General features: G+C 41.0%; 1 protein-coding gene across 1 annotated transcript; it reads left to right on the top strand.

Moving 5' to 3' along the window:
- The first annotated feature begins 124 nt into the window (after window positions 1-124).
- Window positions 125-18501, top strand: kiaa0753 (KIAA0753 ortholog). Its single transcript, XM_054600963.1, has 18 exons — window positions 125-481; window positions 1481-1774; window positions 1890-2158; window positions 2318-2426; window positions 2528-2590; window positions 2951-3163; window positions 4019-4196; window positions 4929-5116; window positions 5336-5466; window positions 5945-6097; window positions 6676-6765; window positions 8017-8104; window positions 8359-8430; window positions 8573-8743; window positions 8935-9016; window positions 9282-9402; window positions 15665-15898; window positions 17518-18501. Exons 1-18 carry the CDS (start codon window positions 353-355, stop codon window positions 17669-17671), a joined length of 2739 nt encoding a protein of 912 aa, XP_054456938.1. The 5' UTR covers window positions 125-352; the 3' UTR covers window positions 17672-18501.
- Window positions 18502-19078: the final 577 nt, after the last annotated feature.

The following is a 19078-nucleotide window of genomic DNA, read 5'->3' as shown; positions in this document are numbered from 1 at the left end:
GTACAAAAAAAAAGAAAAACTACTTCCGTTCGGCGGCGTTCTGTTGTTGTCATGGCGCCGTTTCAAACCCGAGAGAAGAAGCTTGGGCTGAAATTTAAAAAGTTAAACATGTTCCATTATTTTAGATAACTTCCAGTTAGCGACACTACGAGCATAGTTATTTTATAATGTATGTCCGAACTGGGGGAAAAATATATAAAAGCGTTGGTCGAATGTATTATTTTAGGAATAATGTAATGTTTGCAAACCTTAATTTAAAAGTGTAGTTAGCTTGCTAATGCTAATCCATTCGCATTAAGCGTTGAGTGTTGTGAGGTGTTTCAGACGGAGCTTGTCGGTTGTTTTCGCTGTAATGACTGCTCTGAGCGGCCCCACGCCTTCTGAAGGACAGCAAAGTCCAGGGAGAAACTGGGTTGTTTTACCTCCATCCCGAAACGTCCACAACAGCAACGATTTAGCTGCTGTCATGTCCCAAACCAAGGTAAACAACAACAACTGGTTTATGTGCTACAACTGACGTTAGCTGAGCCACATTCAGTCTGATACACCAGCAATGCCTATAAAAAGTATTCAGCCCCTTGGATGTTTCACCCTTTTGTTGCTTTTATACATGAAATCATGGTCAATATAATTTGGCTTTTTTGACAAGAATTTGCAAAAAAAAAGCTTCTTTCATGTCAAAGTGAAAACAGATTTTTACAAACTTTTTCTTTTGCAAATTCTTGTCAAAAAAGCCAAATTATATTGACCATGATTTCATGTATAAAAGCAACAAAAGGGTGAAACATCCAAGGGGGGTGAATACTTTTTATAGGCATTGTACATCCTCCATTCATGAACGCTACAATGTTATGTTTTGTTGAAACTGTTGAGTCTTGATTCAAGTTAATTGTATATTATCGTTTGTGGGACGGTGTTGTGTAGTGCTCTTGGAATTGTATTGCATTGTACAAAGAGGTATTTCTAATATGTTGACCACTTATGTGAATGTGGTAGAGTAGATATTAGAATCACCTGTCACTATAACACAGTGTCGATCAACAGAACTGAGTACAACCCCCAACATGATCAAATCAATCTGAATCAAAACCTTATTAAAAGCAGTTTAAACATTAAACTTCATGAAGGTAGGATTTATTGAGAGCTATCACTTTCCATTGCATTCAATGGATTGTATTTAGCTAATGGCACTATACAGATTGGCAAAAGGGTTCAAATTCAGTGAAATACAGAAATATATGTTGAGAATGTGGTGTGAAAAGCATGATTAGGTGTGTTTGTGTACTCTGTCCTCTTTCCACGTTTCCATGGTGGAGAGGAGTTTATGTAGTTTAGGTTCAATATTTTGACACCTGAAAGCTGCTTGACATTCTCTTGGATCAATATTATTTATGTTTTAATTTAATGTAAAGTTTTGAGACAATTGCTGTTTATATCACACACAAGACAGGTTAAGAGATTGTCTTTTTACACGCCACAGCTATTGTTCAGTGAAGCCTTCCCTGCAAGTACCAGCAACCGTGCCACCCATGTACGCCCGCCAGCCCCCATCGTGATAGAAAGGCTGCTGCCACTGTCAGAGGAGCGTGAGAATGTAGAAAGCACCAGAAGCTCCATCAGCTTCACCACTCTGTCGGAGGAGAGACTGCGGGCTGCGGTGCGGCTGGCCAAGCGAGATCTGAGACGTAGGCGCCTTGATTCACTGACAAAATCCCCTGCCAAACTCTCTCAGGACGCCTCCCTCCATGAAACAAGTGATGTAGAGCTGCTCAAGGTAAGTGATGTAGATCAATGGCACACATTTTGTTATTATTACTTTACTGGTTAATATCCTTTTAAGGAATTATTGCTGTTTTCTTCAGTCAATAAGTCTTTTTCTCTCTCTACAGGAGCTTACCTCCACTCCGAATAAGACCAAGTTTAAGACCTCCAGTCCAAAAATAAACTCAGCCCGATCTGGAGCCAAATTGGCAGCGAACAAGCCCCAGAAACGTCCCATTGGTTCCATGCCTCGGATTGGCCAGTCGCCTCCAACCAGGGACCCTGGCCCAAGGCAATTTGAAGGAGGCAAACATGCACCTTTAAGCCAGGAGGTCGCCAAGCTGCAAAATGAGCTGGAAGTGTACATTCAGAAAATAGAAGCACTCTCCAAAAGAGGTAACCCACAAAAACAGCTTGTTACACTAGACTTGGATCTTAGTGTTGATAAAATTATATCACAAAAGTTATCACAATTTTGTACCCCCAGAAAACGGCACATTTTTCATATGGTATGACATTACATGCATATTGATGAATAATGGTATTTTACCAACAGGGGGGAAATGGAGGAGCCGCTGGAGCCTGAAGAGCAAATTAAGTTGGAGATGCGCAGGCAGAAGCAGGCAGGCCGCTCAGCACGTGTCATCTATGTTCTCCAGCAACAGGTACTTAAATATCTACCACATGTACTGAAATAGATCCTCTCATTGACTTTTTATTTGCTCTCTATCTATAAACACTGTTCCCCAAAATCTGTGTTGAAAAGGTAAAAGAGATACAAGAAGATATCGAGAAACTACGAAGCCAGAAAATGTGGGACACCAAAAAGGTAAGTCTTCAGCATTGTCACACATTTACTGTTGTTTAGAGCTTTTTTTATTTGTTGAAGTAAAACAAATTTTTTGGGGCTCCTGTCCCTCAAAAGATAAATGTTCTTCATGCCATTTAGGTATTTAAACACACAAATTAATGGTATTTGTTTCTATGACAGGCATAAAACAAAATACCAAGCTGTTTGTTATAAACATGATGCTCAAATAACAGTTTAGTGTGCCAGTATTTTACCACATACTATAATTCTTTAAATAAATTTTGTTTTTGCTAAAAGGAGATTTCATAAAGTGAAAAAATGATCAAGATATCTGTTTTACTTAATGGTAAACTAATTTACTTTCTGTTCTTCTTTCAGTCCACGACAATAAACAGACTTGCAGCTGCCCACAGAGGGACACTAAGGGTCTTGCAGTTTGTTGTCAACCAGCTTTCAGACCTTGCTCATGGCAAGGTACCCCCTTATTACAAAGAGCTGGGCCAGCTGATTCGCCAGCTCTCTATGTGCTCAGCTAAGGTTGAGGCAGAACAGGGTTCAGAGACGGCCTTCGACATCCTGCAAAAACTAGACGTAAGGAGCATTAAGTACAAATCAGAAAGTATTTGGACCATAATACAGATTTTCATTGTTTTGGCACAATTCTAGCACAGCGCATTTGAAATGTTAAAACTATTGTGTGGACTATTTTTTATAAAAAGTCCCCCAATGTGAGGACTATATAGAACAATAATCAACTGAAATGGTGTTTTGTCGAATGAGTTGCATACTAGTCGCCTGAAGTCAGTCACCTGACCCCAGTCCAGCTGACTATGTGTATTACTTACTGATGGCAAGGCACATGTCATCACTTAGACATTTCAAAGTGCTTACTAATGACAAACTAAAGGCAACAATTCCCCAAAACATGCATCAAGTGAAGCTAACCGCAGCACAGGTCTGACAGAGCATCACATGGAAAGATTAAAGAATGGTGTCGGCCGTTGTTCTTGGGTCATAGACTAACAGCTGTATTTGACTGGAACATAAGGTGACTTTATTCAAGTCTTAGTCAAACTTTCCAAATAACTTTGTGTCCTCCAACATTGTGAGATCATGAATCGAAAGGTCCACAGTTCCAACAGCATTAATCTGATGTCGATGTTAATACCATCAAATTAAAGCTGAGAGTCGGCACTTACATTTTAGGCATTTTTGTCATTTACTCCTTCTACTTTATGAATGCACTGCATGTGGTCCTTGGTTTATAGTATTTCTGTTACGAAAAAGTGTCTTTCTTAAGTTGTTTATTTTTTATAGGACAGTAAATTGATTGTAAATAGTTTTTTTCTAACTTGTTTTATTAATTGATATTTTATGCTATGTCTACAAATGCAGCTTATTTTATGGAGGCATTGGTTTAATGTCTTGTTACTCTATTCTGCTTAGATTTTGGATTCTGCCCTCAATAAGCAACAGCTGCTCGAAAAGATGCAGGCCGAGGCATGTCCTCCACACAGGAAGTCTCCTCATCGCAGCACGTCGCCTACGAGTGCACCCAGGGGTCCCAGCAAGTCAACTGTTCGAGGTCCTCGAAAACCAGGAAATCCCAAAAGAGCAGTCCATGGTGAGTGCTCTTTTGCCTGGACCTTGTTAGCGTGTTTAAAAGCGTTAACGTCTCTTTAGTTAGCCATTTGTACAAGTGTGACTTTATGAGTCATTTGTAACCTGTTTTTTTATTTTTCTACCCTCAGCAACAGTATTTATTAATATATTTTCAAACCCCATGTATCTTATTTAAATGCAGTATTTCCCTTCATAATTCCCTGCTGAAAAATGCCCAGAAAGTAAATTATGTGTATACCTTTTGATAAATGACAAACCGTATAGTCTCCAGAGTACCTGGAAGGCACCTAATGGCTTTTGTGCAGTTGTGTTTGGGCCTCCCACTGTGCTTAAATGGGCGCACCAGGCTTAACATTTATTTGGAGCCATGAAGAAGTGATAGGAAAAACAGGAATTGAAGTGCAGGACTCTGGCTGTTGGACCCCCACTGCTTAGTCTTATGAGCAGTTAACTCCTGCTGGCTCTTATTGGGCTGAGAGGCATCCTGTGGAAGAAATGACACAAACACCTTCAAAGAGCTTAGGGATCCAACTGGTTGTCAAGAGTGTTAGCTAATTGTTTAATTGCAGGTGTTTTGTTGTGATGCCCTAGCCTCCCAAGTCCCAAGCTGAATTACTTCCAGCTCTTTATCACTAAAAGGGATGTAGAGCCAAAGCTATTCCTTCATTTCTATTTACATGGGATAAAATAAGTTAAGATAACAACAAGTCAAATGTTTCATTTGTGTCATCAGGTAAGAGAATGGCCTCACAGAAGCCCAAAACTGCTTCTCACCAGCTCATGAACAGAAGAGAGGTGCTCAGGGCCGGCCTGCAGAGCCTTGCCCAGAGAGAGCCGCGGGGACGACCTCAGACAAACACCACCTGCAGAGAAGGAGGGGATCTACACTCTGGGAGAAGCAAGGCTGACGTTATAATTAAGGTGTTGGCTTTACTTCTACAAAGCTGAAAACTGGATTAGATATGTTGTAACACACTGGAAATCTTTCATATTATATTAGAAGCAGTGTGATTTGGGTTTTGTTAAAACCCACCGTGAAATAGGTGTATGAACGTGTGCCAGAGGTCACTTCAAAGATTGAAACAATGTGAGGATCATATAAACAATCCTAACATACATTTTTAATTTTCTTTGTCATAGCGTAATCAGATACAAGAAGCAGGTTTCCAGCAGCCTACAGTCTCCTCTCAGCTCAGAGTGAACCAACTCCCTCAAAAAGAGCACTCTGTGCCCTGGATGCCTGCATCGCCTCACTCTCCTCCTCCACAACGGTGAGCCTTCTATCAGTCAGAACAACTGATGACATATTCGTTTAAAAAAAATAAAAAGCTATTATTGTTCACCAATGTTTTTGCACACTGGATGACTGAAGTCATTATATAACTATGATTATATTGTTGTGAATGTTATGTACCGAAAAGTCTAAAACTCTAATGTCAAGGTAACAGTTTCCATTAAGTATGAATACGTTAATGGGTTTTGAATCAATGTGACACGATAACATTTAAAATTTTAAGGGGAAAAAGTGCCCCGAGAGACCATTTACAAGTCGTTCAGTTTTCAGCCAGATGGTGGATGTGAGCAGGTTTCATCATAAAAATAGTATTCTAAGTTGCTGGACTAATAGCTTTCATTCACTGTGTTATTGGAGGCCTTTCCAAATCGGTATCCAAGCAATATTTATGTAATATGTGATGGTAAAGAAAAGATAGAAAATGAGTCCTATTCCCTCTGCTATTATCTCAACAGATCCCCTCAAAGGAGAAGACCAGAGCCTCGATGTCTCTTTTCTCCCATGAAGCCCTCGTCCAGCCCTCCAAAGCCGGTGGTGAACGGTGGTTTGGAACCAGAGCCGGCCCTGAGCTCAGCAAAGAAGACACAAGCTCAGGACGAAGCATTAAGGTGAAGCCCATCTCCTACGAATCATATCCAGCTTTTAATCTCTTCTATTTAACAGATATTTCATAATGAAATGTTAGAGTTCCTCAGATTAGGGATTTGGGGGGGGGGTTGTGGTTTATACTGCATTTAGGCCTACATACTGTACATCAGATGGCTGTCCTAGCAAGAAGAAAAAAAAAAAAGCAATATGACTAATCTTAATGAGTCCTTCTGCATTCAGTGAGTTATTTCTAACCTCTGTGTCAGACCTCACTTGCTGAGAGCCGCGGGCAATACTCTGATTCTAATTCAAAGTTAATTCTTTCCAATATATTAATCTAGGTGGCTGCTAGATTGAGGCCATTTCTCACTGTGAGTGATTAATGGTTGGCCCTTTTTTCCCAGTCGGTATAAGCGCCACATTGATTGAGTGTTCCACATATGTCTCTGTTTAATCAAATCTTAATTACCACAAATGTGCTTTCCAATTAATCGGGGGCTAGCAGCCTGATTTTAGCGATGAGGATTATAAGTATTAATGTGAAATGGTTAATTGAGCTTTCATTTTGCTTCATTTGATGAATACTTGCTTGGTACAGGAAAGCCTGGCTGGATAAGATGACGATGCAGAGACTGAAGGAGCTCAACCAGCTGAGTAAAGAAGAGGCTCGACGCATTCAGACATTAAGGTACAGAAGAAGTATAATTACAGATTTAGCAGTACCTGAGAGGATGCAAGTTCAAGGTCATAATGTTGTATCAGTTGTTGAATATAAATGGAGCCGACAAACAGATACTTCTTGATCTCGGAGCAGCGAGACAAAACTCTTCTATTGGCTGGAGAAGGAGCCTCTGCTGCCTGGCGCTCAGCCCTCCTCCTCCTCCTCCTGCTGGAGGTCATATAGAGTCATCAGTTTTAAATTAAGACCGTTTCATAACCAGTTTAAGGTTCCCCACAATAACTTTAGGGGGTTCCCTTTGGAGCATTAGACCTCTAGCAGAACTGTTGAGCTGTCAAACTGTCAAACTGTTATTTGTTTACTAGAAAACTCCACAGGCCCCTTTAGGATAATAGCAATATTGATAGAAAGGGACTAGAGCTCTGTTCAGGGGCCACTATTTATCAGTCAGTGTACATTATACATTACATACCGTATAATGATAATAATAAATGCTTGGATGTGTCCTGTAAAAACATTTGCCATTAAAGTTATTTAAGAAGAAGAAACATTTCCAAACCGGTAATGACACTTTACAAATTCACATCTTGCTGCCAACCCAGGCCAGTAATCCACACAGTAATCTGCCAAACAGCTCAATGGTGCATTGAGCTGTAGCCTCACAGTTTAAAGAACCATTACAGCAGGAATTACAGCATGGACATAATTACCTACAAACAATAGAACAGAAAATAATGCAGGTTGCGACTGCAGCAACATCCCATCAGCACCAGAGAGAGCATATGTTCCCATAGATCACCTCACATTTCCTAATTACTCATTGGACGGTTAAATCCTGCAAGGCCAGCAACAAAACGCAGCGTGAGCAGTACATGTGTTGTAGTTAACGTTTGGTCCAATAAACTTTAATTGCATTTCGAGCAAATGTGCGGGTTTGTCCTTCATGCTTCTGTTTCCTCACACACAAGGAAACAACAAACAGGACTGAACTTGGCAGACTTGTTCAAGTGGGCAAATAAATTCACTAGCCTCTATAGTTAAATATAACAGGATACATTCACTACTGTGTTCACTAGGTTTGCTTCTTAAGTTTGATAGTTTTGACCTGGTTTTCGCATTCAATGTGAATATTTAGGCAAACAAGAATCCTGACAAATACTGCTGTTTTGTTCCCCATCGAGCTTGAAAACCAATCAAAATGTGTTTAGAATTATAGAACTTTTGTGACAGCTTGCAGTGTGGGTGTGATTTTGTTTACAGGTCAGAAGTTGTCTCGCCAACTCGGTGGGCTGAGAGAGCTGAGCAGAAGGCCAGGGAAAGAATTCAGCCCCTTTTGGATGAAGCACAGGTAGGAAGACTTGTCTGTTATCTGCGTAGTGACAGATTTGTACTTCCCTTTACTTCCTCTTATATCTCACCTTATATGAGGAAGATGAACAATCAATACATCTTATTTGTTCAAATACAAGACAGAGCATGTTTTATTTCACAAAAGTCAAATAAAATGTGACTTTTGGGTAGCGGTATTATTTGTATAGACTGAGAGGAAGTAAATGATGATTGATTGGTGGGACTGAGTTTGTTTTTGTCTGATTATTTCAGCAGATCGGTGAGTCCAGGACGAGGATCAGCCCCTCGCTGAGGATTCGGCTGTCTGAGCAGGCTGCAGAGAGGGTGAGCTGCACTGCCTTTGCCAATATTTCCCAGGGGAAAGGAAAATTGGCCTGCTATTGAATAAAGTTTGAATTTGGTATCATGGCCATGAATCAGCCTAATCTTCTGCCTATATCCTTTTGTGTGTGTTTTCCTTCCCCAGGCAGCAGAGAGTGCTGAGCAGCTGAGTGAGGCGCTGCTGGAGGATCTGTTGGAGGACACTGCGCGGGTGGCGTGGGCGGCTGAGACAGACAGACATTTGGAGGGCATGGCCCAGTGTAGGCTGCAGGCCCCCACCCTGGAGAGTATGCTGCTTCGTATGGAGGAGATACAGGTGAGAGCCGCCCCACAGAAAGGCCCAGCGACGGAAGGTCAGCGTGGAACCCCGAAATGTCACCAGTAACTGGGCTGATATTTATAGAGTGCTGCTGTGACAGCTTCGGTCTGGTGTTGTTTACTGATACAGTGTCTGCTGGCAGGACAGTTTGTTTTCTAATATGCATTTATCTGTTGGTTACTGAGCAGAGAGACCAGGAGGAAGTGAGGAGACGGTTTGCTTCCATCACCTACTCAGACCCTCTTTACTGGGACAGACCAGGAGCAGCAGGTAAAAAGAAAGAAAAGAAACACAAACACACTCCTCTTTATCCTCTGTAGCTGCATTAAGATAAATGATTTCCCTGATGTCTCCTGTAGGTGGAGACAGCGCTACAAATAATGAGTAGGTAAACTATTTGTCATTCTGACTCTCTGCTCTGCTTGTTTTTTTGCATCTCTCTATCTGTGTGCCCCCTGCTCCTCTCCATCCCCCTCGACATACACTACCTCTACCCTTTCCTCCCTTTTCTCCCCTCACTCTCTGTTCTTCCCAGGACCCCAGTGCCATGTTCCGAGCTCCAGGCCAGCCTCTCCTCAGCCAATTAGGCTCACAAGGCCAGTGCCGAGGCAGAGCTCTGCAGCTGATATTGTCCTAAAGAAACCCGTGGAGACTGGGTGGGTTGATATTTTCTTTACCCGTTTTTCTGTTTTTTTTCTCATTTGTATAACACATAACTACTACCTCTCATATTTTGCTGATGGCTACCGCTCCTTGCCATTTTTATTCATATTCAAGAGGCAGTAGGGACATTTTGGAGTGTTCCCAGAATATTAACTGGAGTGCAGTATAAGGTTTGACCTATTTAATCTTTTGAGCTGAAATGAAAGGTCTAAACCCCCATTTTAAGTAGCCATGGCTCCAACACAATACTAACGATTATATGTGATTATGACCTTCTGCCTAAAAAATTTACACATTGAAACATTGGGTTTGGATTACTTAATAATAAAAATAATCCTTCGTTAGTCCCACAGTGGGGACATTTGCAGGGTTACAGCAGCAGAATAGATAGTGCAAAGACAAGTATAATAAATAAGTAATCACACAGTAATGGTATAATAAATGTAGCAAATTACAGTTTAGGACTTCTGTTGTTGTGCATCAAAACAAAGAACAACAGCATCATCATCTGCAGGAAGTCATTCACCACTGGTTTAATCAGGCCTCTAGACTTAATGAAAAGTAGAGTGGTTAATGTTTTTCCAACGATGCACAGTTAGTGATTTCTTTCCAGATGACTTGTCGTGGCCTTATAATCACTCTCCCACCGGGAGGCCTTACTCATCCTGCAAAAACTCACTTGCTGGCTACCGTACCCAGGGCAGAGTCTATTCCTGACAGTAGCAGCAGACTCCACAGAGACCCTCCAATGCCCAGGGCTTTGGCTGCAGCTGCTCCTCTGCTTAAGTTAATGGAAAACTTGGAAGGAGGAGGGAAGAGGGTGTAAGGACTAGAAGTTGTTGACACAGACAAGCCAGCAGTATGCTGCTTTTAACAAATTCAAGCAGCAGCATTATCCAAATTAAGTCAGTGCCTCAGGTTCAGTTCCTTCGTTCGATACTTCGCACTAACATCCACTATGACTCATCATAGACTCTGTCTTCGTACCACATCCATCAAGTAAAAGCTCAATTTCTTTTGGCGACCGTGGGTGCCAGGAAGTCAGCTATTTAGTGTCTATTTCTTTTGAATAGGTGTTGTGTTTTAAGTTATTATATATTCTTTCTGCAAAGGTATACAGCCTTGTAGCTTCTTAACAGGGACAGAATCATTTTAGAAGTGCCAGCTCCTTTGTTTTGAAAAAGCCTGAATCCTTGCAGCATAAAACTGAAACAAACCTGGTTCCATCGCTTTTATCCTCAGTCCAAGTTACAGTACCTTTTTAAAAAGCATTGGCACCTGGCTGGACCTCACAGTCCATGTAATTAGGACATTTTTTACATTGATCAGTAGAAAAAGATTTTTGATGTCAAAGTGAAAACAAATCTCTTTTGAAATTGACCTTATTACTAGTTTAGAATACACAATGTCATCAGATCATTAATTAGCTAAGCTTTCCAGCACTAGTCTGCTCTTAATTAGGAGTTATTGATATGTATTCTGTATATAGTTAGACTATTGGTTGATGTTTCTAATGGGGACATCCGAGATCTCTTTGCCATAGTTGGACTGCTGTTTTTCTGTGGGTACATCGATCAGCATAGTCCGTCAGTAATCATCGATAGTGACAGATTAATTCAGCAGCATGGAGAGTTGGATGCTTTGCTGACTCGTACATCATTGGGTCACATTATCTCTTTTCCATTAGACGCTTCACAACATCTCTATAGCAACGATGACACGATCAGATAGGGGAGATTGCTAAATTGTCACACTCACCAGAGCAGTACAACTTTGTGTGTATTGATGACGTTTATGTATATGAAATAATATTATGTGGCTCCAAGATTGCTTCTTGCCAAGCAGTAATTATAATCCTTACCATTTGTGAAAATAAGTAGCATAGATTCTGACACATTGTCCACATTAGTCAAATGTACTCTGAGAGAAGACACCATCAGTTTAGTAGTAACTTGCCAACTGCTTGGATAATTCATCTTTTTTTTTTTCTGGAAAGAAAAGGCTTTCCTATTTAATTCAAAATTTCCTAGCCAGATTTAATAGCGTTGTGCCAATGGGAGTCTTTCTGTGCAGGCAAGCAATAAATGTTTGTTTTCCAAAGCGCTGATTCGAGAAAGGTCCCTTTAGAAGTATTAAAGTTGGTAGTGGGGAGTCATTTGCTGTTACATGGAAAGGGGAATTGTGTTAATTAGGCACATTGTTTTATGGAGCTGTCTTTTGGGGCCAAGAAGTTGCTTTGTAAACTGACCGGAGATGACCAGGCCATGTGTGCTGCAGGAGTTTAAATAACCCCGGTGACACATTAACATCACGTAACAGAGGAGATTAAGTGAAAGTGAAACTAAAGTGTTTTTATTACAAAACCCTGCAGCCTGTTGCATTAGCAATACCAAAACAAAAACACACAGTTAAGTACACAAAGAACCATAGAACCATCCTTATCTTAACTTGTTGCAGGCTGCGTTTTGCCTTGAGCTGATTTAATGTCTGTATGTGTAGGTTTTTAACAGGAAGGAATACGATCTACACCCTCTTTACGCCTACACAGACTGACTTGCTAAAACGACATGAACGTTTTTTTAATTCACATAGCTTTGCCCTCAGTTCTGCAGCCTACGTACACTTTTTTCTTCTCAGATATCAGGGTCCCTTTTTCTTTTCTGTCCTCTTTACTGAATCTCGACTTTCGTCAACGAGTGGAGGACAGAGGAGCCTCTTAAAGAAGAAGTTACAGGTCTGTGAGAGCCAGAAATCTTGCTTGTTTGTAGGTGACCAAATACTTATTTTACCGAGGAATTTACCAATTAATTCATTAAAAATCCTACAATGTGATTTCCTGGATTCTTTCCCCCATTCTGTCTCTCATAGTTTAGATATACCTATGATGAAAATTACAGTGGGAGAACTTGCACAATTGGTGGCTGACTAAATACTTTTTTGCCCCACTGTATATATATATATATATATATATATATATATATATATATATATATATATATATATATATATATATATATATATATATATAAATATAAATGAAAGCATCTTTTTCACCCAAAATGTCACTTTCCCCCCTCTGGTTCTCGCTCCTCGATTTGAAAGTTATTTTAAATCTACTGCCTGAGCCAGAGAGCTGCATTATAGTCTCCAAGAAAAACAATCTTAATTTAATGAGTATGCCTCAGTTTGGTGCCAGAGTCAACACACTGACCTCATTAAGAGAAGTACATTTTCCAGAGGATGATAAAATGTTATTGTGACAAACCCTTACGTCCCAGTAGGTACTCCAAACTGCAGCTAGCTTCAGGTCTGTCTAGATGTTTGTATACCTGCCAACAGTTCAGATAATAAATACTTTTGTGCAGCAAGAAGGGTTTTAAGAGAAAGGGAAACTTGGAAATGACAGAAGGGAGAATGCTCTCATGTTGCTGGTGTAGCACTTGCATCAGCATGAAGGAAAATAGACCACAAATGCAGTTTGTTTGTGTGTTAATCCTCTGTCAGTGTTGGCTCCTCTCTGGTGTCCGGTGTAGCAGCATAGCAAGGTTTGATTTTTGGGGGTTTGTAGCAGTGAAATGTGTGAAGAGCTCAACATACGTGTTGCCTCAGCCCTTATTGGCTGTTTTATAACCCACATTTCTCATCCCAGAGGGACACGCCAGTCACTGCCGTCAGCAACATAACAGAGTAATGCGTCTGACTCATACCACACACAAACGTTTAAACACACAAAGGAAGAAAATTGGTGACAGCAGACAATTTTTTTTTAAAGCTTCTTCGATTGTATTGCTTGATGACTTTTAGTGACACTGGTAGACTGTTCTTGGTTATTGCTTCCTGATTTATTTATTTTTTTAGGTGCTTTTATATAGTAGGTGAAGGGAGGATTGATGGGGAATGCAACTTTCAAAATAATTAGTCTCAGCTGATTTGGTAAAAGATAAAACAAAGCAGATTTTATTTTGTTGTTGAGTACAGTTTCTCAGACTATCATTGCGACCTCTTCTAAGGCTAGTGGTTACTGATGAGTCATGACTTACACCATCAGGACCTCTTCACTATTTGTAGGAAGGTAGTGTTTTTACATTACACTCATATGTCAACCCTTCCATCATGCATCACTAGACGTGACACCCGCACCGTCCTCCTAAAGAGTATTTCGAAAAACAGCAATACCATGGCTGCGTTTGTGCTCGTGGGAGCGCTATCAAGCGACCACACAAACAATGGGGTGAGAGATTTCATCTTTGGAAACATCAGCAGAGAGGCAGATAAGATTTATGTATCCATGGTGAGGAGCCCAGACACAGACGACGATTGCCCCCCCCCCCCTCTCTCTCTCGGCTGATACTGACCAACTAAATGCGGCCGCATCAGCAGGTCAAACAAATCAATGGAAAGATGAAAGCCCCACTCAGCAATATTCTAAACCTTTCATGTAGTATTTTTTCTTTTTATCTGCTCTCTCACTCCACCGCCTCTTTGTGTACAGCGACGGTTCTCCTCACAGGTCAACTATCACATGTAATACAAACAAGCTGCGTCGCACACTAAACGGCTGCTTGGTAGATTTGCAGTTGTGAAGGCTCCAAACATCTGCATCCAGTTGTGACCTTAGTTTATTTAGTTAAGTTTAGTTTATTTGATTTGCACAATTGAAAAATATAAAAAAATAACATAGATAAATAATATTACATTGCAGGAAGAGGCAGAAAGCCCACTGGGCTTATTTGAAGCCTCCACCTATATAATATAAAAAATGTCACAATACTATAACGAATACAAAAAATATATACATACATTTTTACAAGATATGATTTGTAATAACAATACATAATATACAACCATAAATGATTAAAACCTGACATTCACGATGACTCCAATACCACTTGATTTGATTCAACACAATATGTTGCACTTGTGGAATATCAAAGACGTCTGAGTCGTGCATCAATGAATACGCAAAGCAAAAATCTCATCATGGTACATTTTCCACCACGCTATTCATCCTCCATCTTTTTCTCTCCTGCTGTTCTCAAAAGCTCACCAGGGCTTCTGTGAATTTCGCTTGAATCCCCCCCCTTACTTTACCTGAGTCACACTTGTCTTTGTTCTTTGATGTATCGCATATGGCACTGTCCTTTTGCCAGGTCCCCCGTTTCCAGGGCGATACACGGCTGGAGTTCTTGTAGAGAAACTAGAGCACAAACTTGAAAGTCACTTGAGGTGATTTTGCTAATAACTCACGCTGTTCATCCATTTTTGGTTTGTGTATGTCTTGTGCAGGCCAAGTTGTAGGAGGGTGAAGGTGACGGGGAGAGGAAAGAAGTTTTTTTTTTTTTAATGACGAGACGTCTAGTCTGTGCTTCCCTGTTAATCACGGCCAACACAGAAACACACACCCTCGTGAAAACACATGTTGAATGAAATGTTAAGCAGAAATGTTGTGCACTGTTCTGTCTTGGCCTTTAGCCCTTTCATTGAGCTTCTTAAGCCATTATTCAGTGAATCACCTTTTCAAAGATACGTATTCAAGGTTAATCTTGGTCTTGGCGATATTTTTCACGACGTCTGAATGGTGTTTGACGTCAGGAAAAAGCAGGCTGGCTCACATTTGTCTTTGAATATGGCACAAAAAAAAAGTGTGGGTGCTGTTCCGACTCCATAAATAGGAATTGAATTCACAGTGCGCTGTAATGTTGCTTTTGCCACATTGGTCCTCAGATGCCCATCAGACAGCAAAATCGACCCGTTTCAGACTGGATGCAGAGTTGACTGTGCTGACACTTTGATATTTATGGCCTCCCCACAGTTTGAAAAGCTGCCACAGTCACAACAGAAAACAAGTTCAGCTGAGGCCGGGGAGCACAATAGAGAGGCACTTTGCTCTGGGAACCGCTGCGACACTAAATATAGCACCGCCAGCACCGCCAGCACCATCGCAACAGCCAGGCTGATTTGTCCAAGCCGGGAGGATTATAAAGTCCGACCATGGCAATGCCCAGCTGAGCCCCTACTCTACTCTGATAAAGGGGGCAGGCGAGAGACACCTCACCTAAATTCATTATCCTCAGCCTTATAACATCAAGTGTCTCTGGTCAATCACAGCACTGCACTCCATTCTGGCTCCCTCGTCAATAAACGACTTTGCCTCTCCTCCACAGCCCTCACAAGCCTTTTACCCAGAACGCTCGGGTGTCACGGAAATCCGCCCGTTTTGCCTCGCCTCATGCGCATCCTCTTGTGTTTCCACAGACACAGCATCCTCTCTGAGAACAGCCTGACCGATGAGGCATCCCAAGACGAACAGCAGCCCAGACACAGCACCGTCTTCCCAGGCCCAGCGGAGAGGAGCACGGGGACTGTTATCTCTGTGCCAGGCGGCATGCTGGGAAACATCCGGCGGTACAGGGAAGACTACGAGACTTACCTGCGCGTTGTGGCTCATGAGGCTGTCGGCAGCTTCGACCCCTGGGCCATCACAGACCGGTAAGGTTCCAACAGTGACTGTTTCCTAACATCCTCCCCCCTGCGTGACATAATCTGTAGTTAAACTGTGCTTATAATTAATTCTGTAAGCAGTTTTTGTGTTTGAGGTTTTTATGAGAATATCTCTACTACATAATAGCAGTATCACATTCTCAGTTTTTGTAAGCAGAGACACATGGAAACAAGATTTGTCCCTCCTGCTCTCTGTTTTGTCCATGGACGTGTTCATTCTTCCCACTCTGAGAGGATCACACAGTTTATGGTTTGCATAGTGTGCCTGTGGTGTTCTCCATTATTCCCCTCTCCCACTCACACATTTGCATACTTAACAGAATTCTTAAGTTGCTGCAGTGCAGAATGCAGAAGGCTCCCTCTCATCTGTGTGAACATACTGAATGTGTTTGAAATATCAGCTCTAAACTTCCCAAAGAAAGATTTTTTTTTTTTCTCTCTCTCTCTCTCTCTCTCTCTCTCTCTCTCTCTCTCTCTCTCTCTCTCCCTGCGTCACATAGGATTGTGAGCAGCTCGATAAATTGTTTCTGCGCAGGCCCACCCATGAGACCTGACTGCTTGTGCCACTGGCTCATTACCAATCCCACATCAATGAATGCAAGCTTTTAAAAGATGGATCTTTCCTTTTCTGAATTTGGAAGAAAAATAAGCACATTTTGTGGGGAGAAGCCATCCAATTACCTCAGTGTTTTTGCAGAGAGAACACAAACATATAAGCCCTTAAAACCCCCTGCTATTCTGGTAATGGGCCGCCTAGAGCAGTCCCCCACATTCATTCTGTCTGCTTACAGAATGATTGCAAAAATGCAAAAACTTAAGCATAGAAAAAAACACAGAAAACATTTATACTTTAAGCTGTTTTGAAGCTTCTTTGGGAGTTATTTAATGCATTTTTATACTGGCGGTTAGGTTAATATGGAAATGCAAAGGAAAACAAAGTAAGATAATAATTATTTCATACTTGAATGTCAAGCTTTTGCTGTACAATTACAAATGCATTTAGTTTTTGTGATGGGAATTCATTATATTTGGTGCGTTAAACACACAGAATATGAAGAGTCATTTAGTAGAGCTTATACGTGTTCTTCACTCTGTTTCATCGGGTTTCCAGTGTCGAGAGAAAAGTATTCTTGTATTGAATCTATAAAAGGTAGTTCAACAACACACAATTAACTTATCCCCGTGTCCCTGCTTCAGTCTCCTGGTGTGTGTTGACCTAGTTAATGATAAAAAACTCGGAAATGTAGCTTGTGCTGCACCGATCTTCTGAGTTATTTTCCTTCATGTTATGCCTTTCAAGGCAAGGAGTTTCTATTGTCGAGCTCAGGAAGTCAACAGAAACACTTCTTTGGAAAGACCTGTCTGTTTTGATCACATTTTCATTATTTTTGAAAAAAATGACACAAAGCTGATGATTTAAATTTCTCAGCTCACATGCCACATTCTTTCAAATTATGTATACATCTAATTGTGTCTACGTTGTTTGTTCCTTTTTTATTTAGCAATTATAGTCTCAAATCTATTGGCCAGAACAATAAATAATGATAAGGAATATAACAACTATATTGAAACTTGGTCTAATTCCTGAGTTCTTTCATGTCCCTCAGCCTGGCGGAGGAGCTGCTGTCGGAGGCTCTGGCTGACGTGGCAGCAGAGTTTCAGGATGTTGTGGAGGAGTACGCCGAGGCCATCTTCACCTCAGAGTTTCTTCAGCCGACCCAGTCACCTCCTGCATCTGCTGCGGCTTCGGTCAGCCAATAGGACGTCAAAGCATCATGGATGTAGCAGTTTCTTACAAATTACTATGTGTATTTATTTTAGTAGAAAATCTGCATTTTCAGACTTTCAGCACAAAAGATGTAAATATAAAAGACCGAGGGTCTTTTCGTCGACCAAGGACTATGATTATTTGTCATTTTTCTCTAGTTTCTCAGGTGGATGCTTTATTTTGGAATGAAACTCTTTTATGTTTGTATTTATTTTGTTCATTTACAAAGATCTATATTAAATTGGGATTGTAGATATTTCTTTCAATGAAGCTGCAGCATACGAGATTGTTGAATTGCACAGGGAGCTTTACTCACGATACTCTTTATGGTCCATCTGTATCTGTGATTGAATTCCGCCGGGAAAGTTAGTTTGGTTTAGATAAGCTTTGAGAGACCATTACGACATTACAGAGGATTATAAGATTACCACGCTCCCCTTCCACTTGGTTTAAATCTCCATGAGGATTACTCACACTTTCTATTTTTCACGTTGGCATACGGAAATTAATTGCATACGATCCCCACCAAAATGATGTTGGAAGCCAAGGACAACTTGATTTCCTCTTTTGCTTTAATGTCTAAATAAAGGGTCTAAACACAGCGAAAAGCTTTATCTCCCCTCACTGGTAAATGTTTTATCCCAGTAAGCTTTGATCACAGTGAGGAGATACAGTAACGAGTAACGTGTTGACATTATTTTTATTACATTGGTTTAACACCACTTTTTTTTAATGATATCTTAAATGCTTCAGAGCCAAATTAAATATGGGCACAAGATTATATACTGCATAATAATGGTTGGAAGTGTCGATTCTGAATTCAAAATAAACGGGACGGACTCGGCAGACCAAGAAAATTGTCTGAGTCCCTTGAGAGCAACATGAAAGCCATGCAGCCAGAGCAGAGGGGACACATCCAGATGTTGTGTTGGCCTGTGGGGACCAGCCTCTGACCGGGGACATCCAGTGACCGAACGAATTAGCTCACATTGAATCAGCTTTCTCTCTCTCTCTCTCTCTCTCTCTGGCTTCTGCGTGGGCGTCTGAATACGTGCAGGCTTTCACAGGCTCCAGCTCTGTTTCTTCTTCTCCACGATCCAGGACTAATAGAAATCGTTTGGCTCTAAGCAAAAGGGGGCGTCGCCGTCTTCGCACTGAGGAACAGGACTGAGGTTGTTCTGACGTTGGCAAATGGGAAATTACTGTTCATTTTCAAGTGCAAATATCTGATCATTTTTCATTTTTATGGTTCAGAAGTGTCAAGCGAGTCTGCCAAGAGACATTTTAAAGAGAATATATTTTTATTTGGCACCGCTAAGCATTTGACTGTGAGACTCTGTCGTCAGCAAACCAGAGAATTGGCTCCCTACTTTCTTTATGTACATCCGTCACACAAGCAT

The sequence above is a fragment of the Anoplopoma fimbria genome, chromosome 1 (genome assembly GCF_027596085.1).
Source record: "Anoplopoma fimbria isolate UVic2021 breed Golden Eagle Sablefish chromosome 1, Afim_UVic_2022, whole genome shotgun sequence".
NCBI classification, from domain to species: Eukaryota; Metazoa; Chordata; class Actinopteri; order Perciformes; family Anoplopomatidae; genus Anoplopoma; species Anoplopoma fimbria.
Note: the sequence above shows the minus strand (reverse complement) of the source record. Positions and strands in the feature narration are given on the sequence as shown.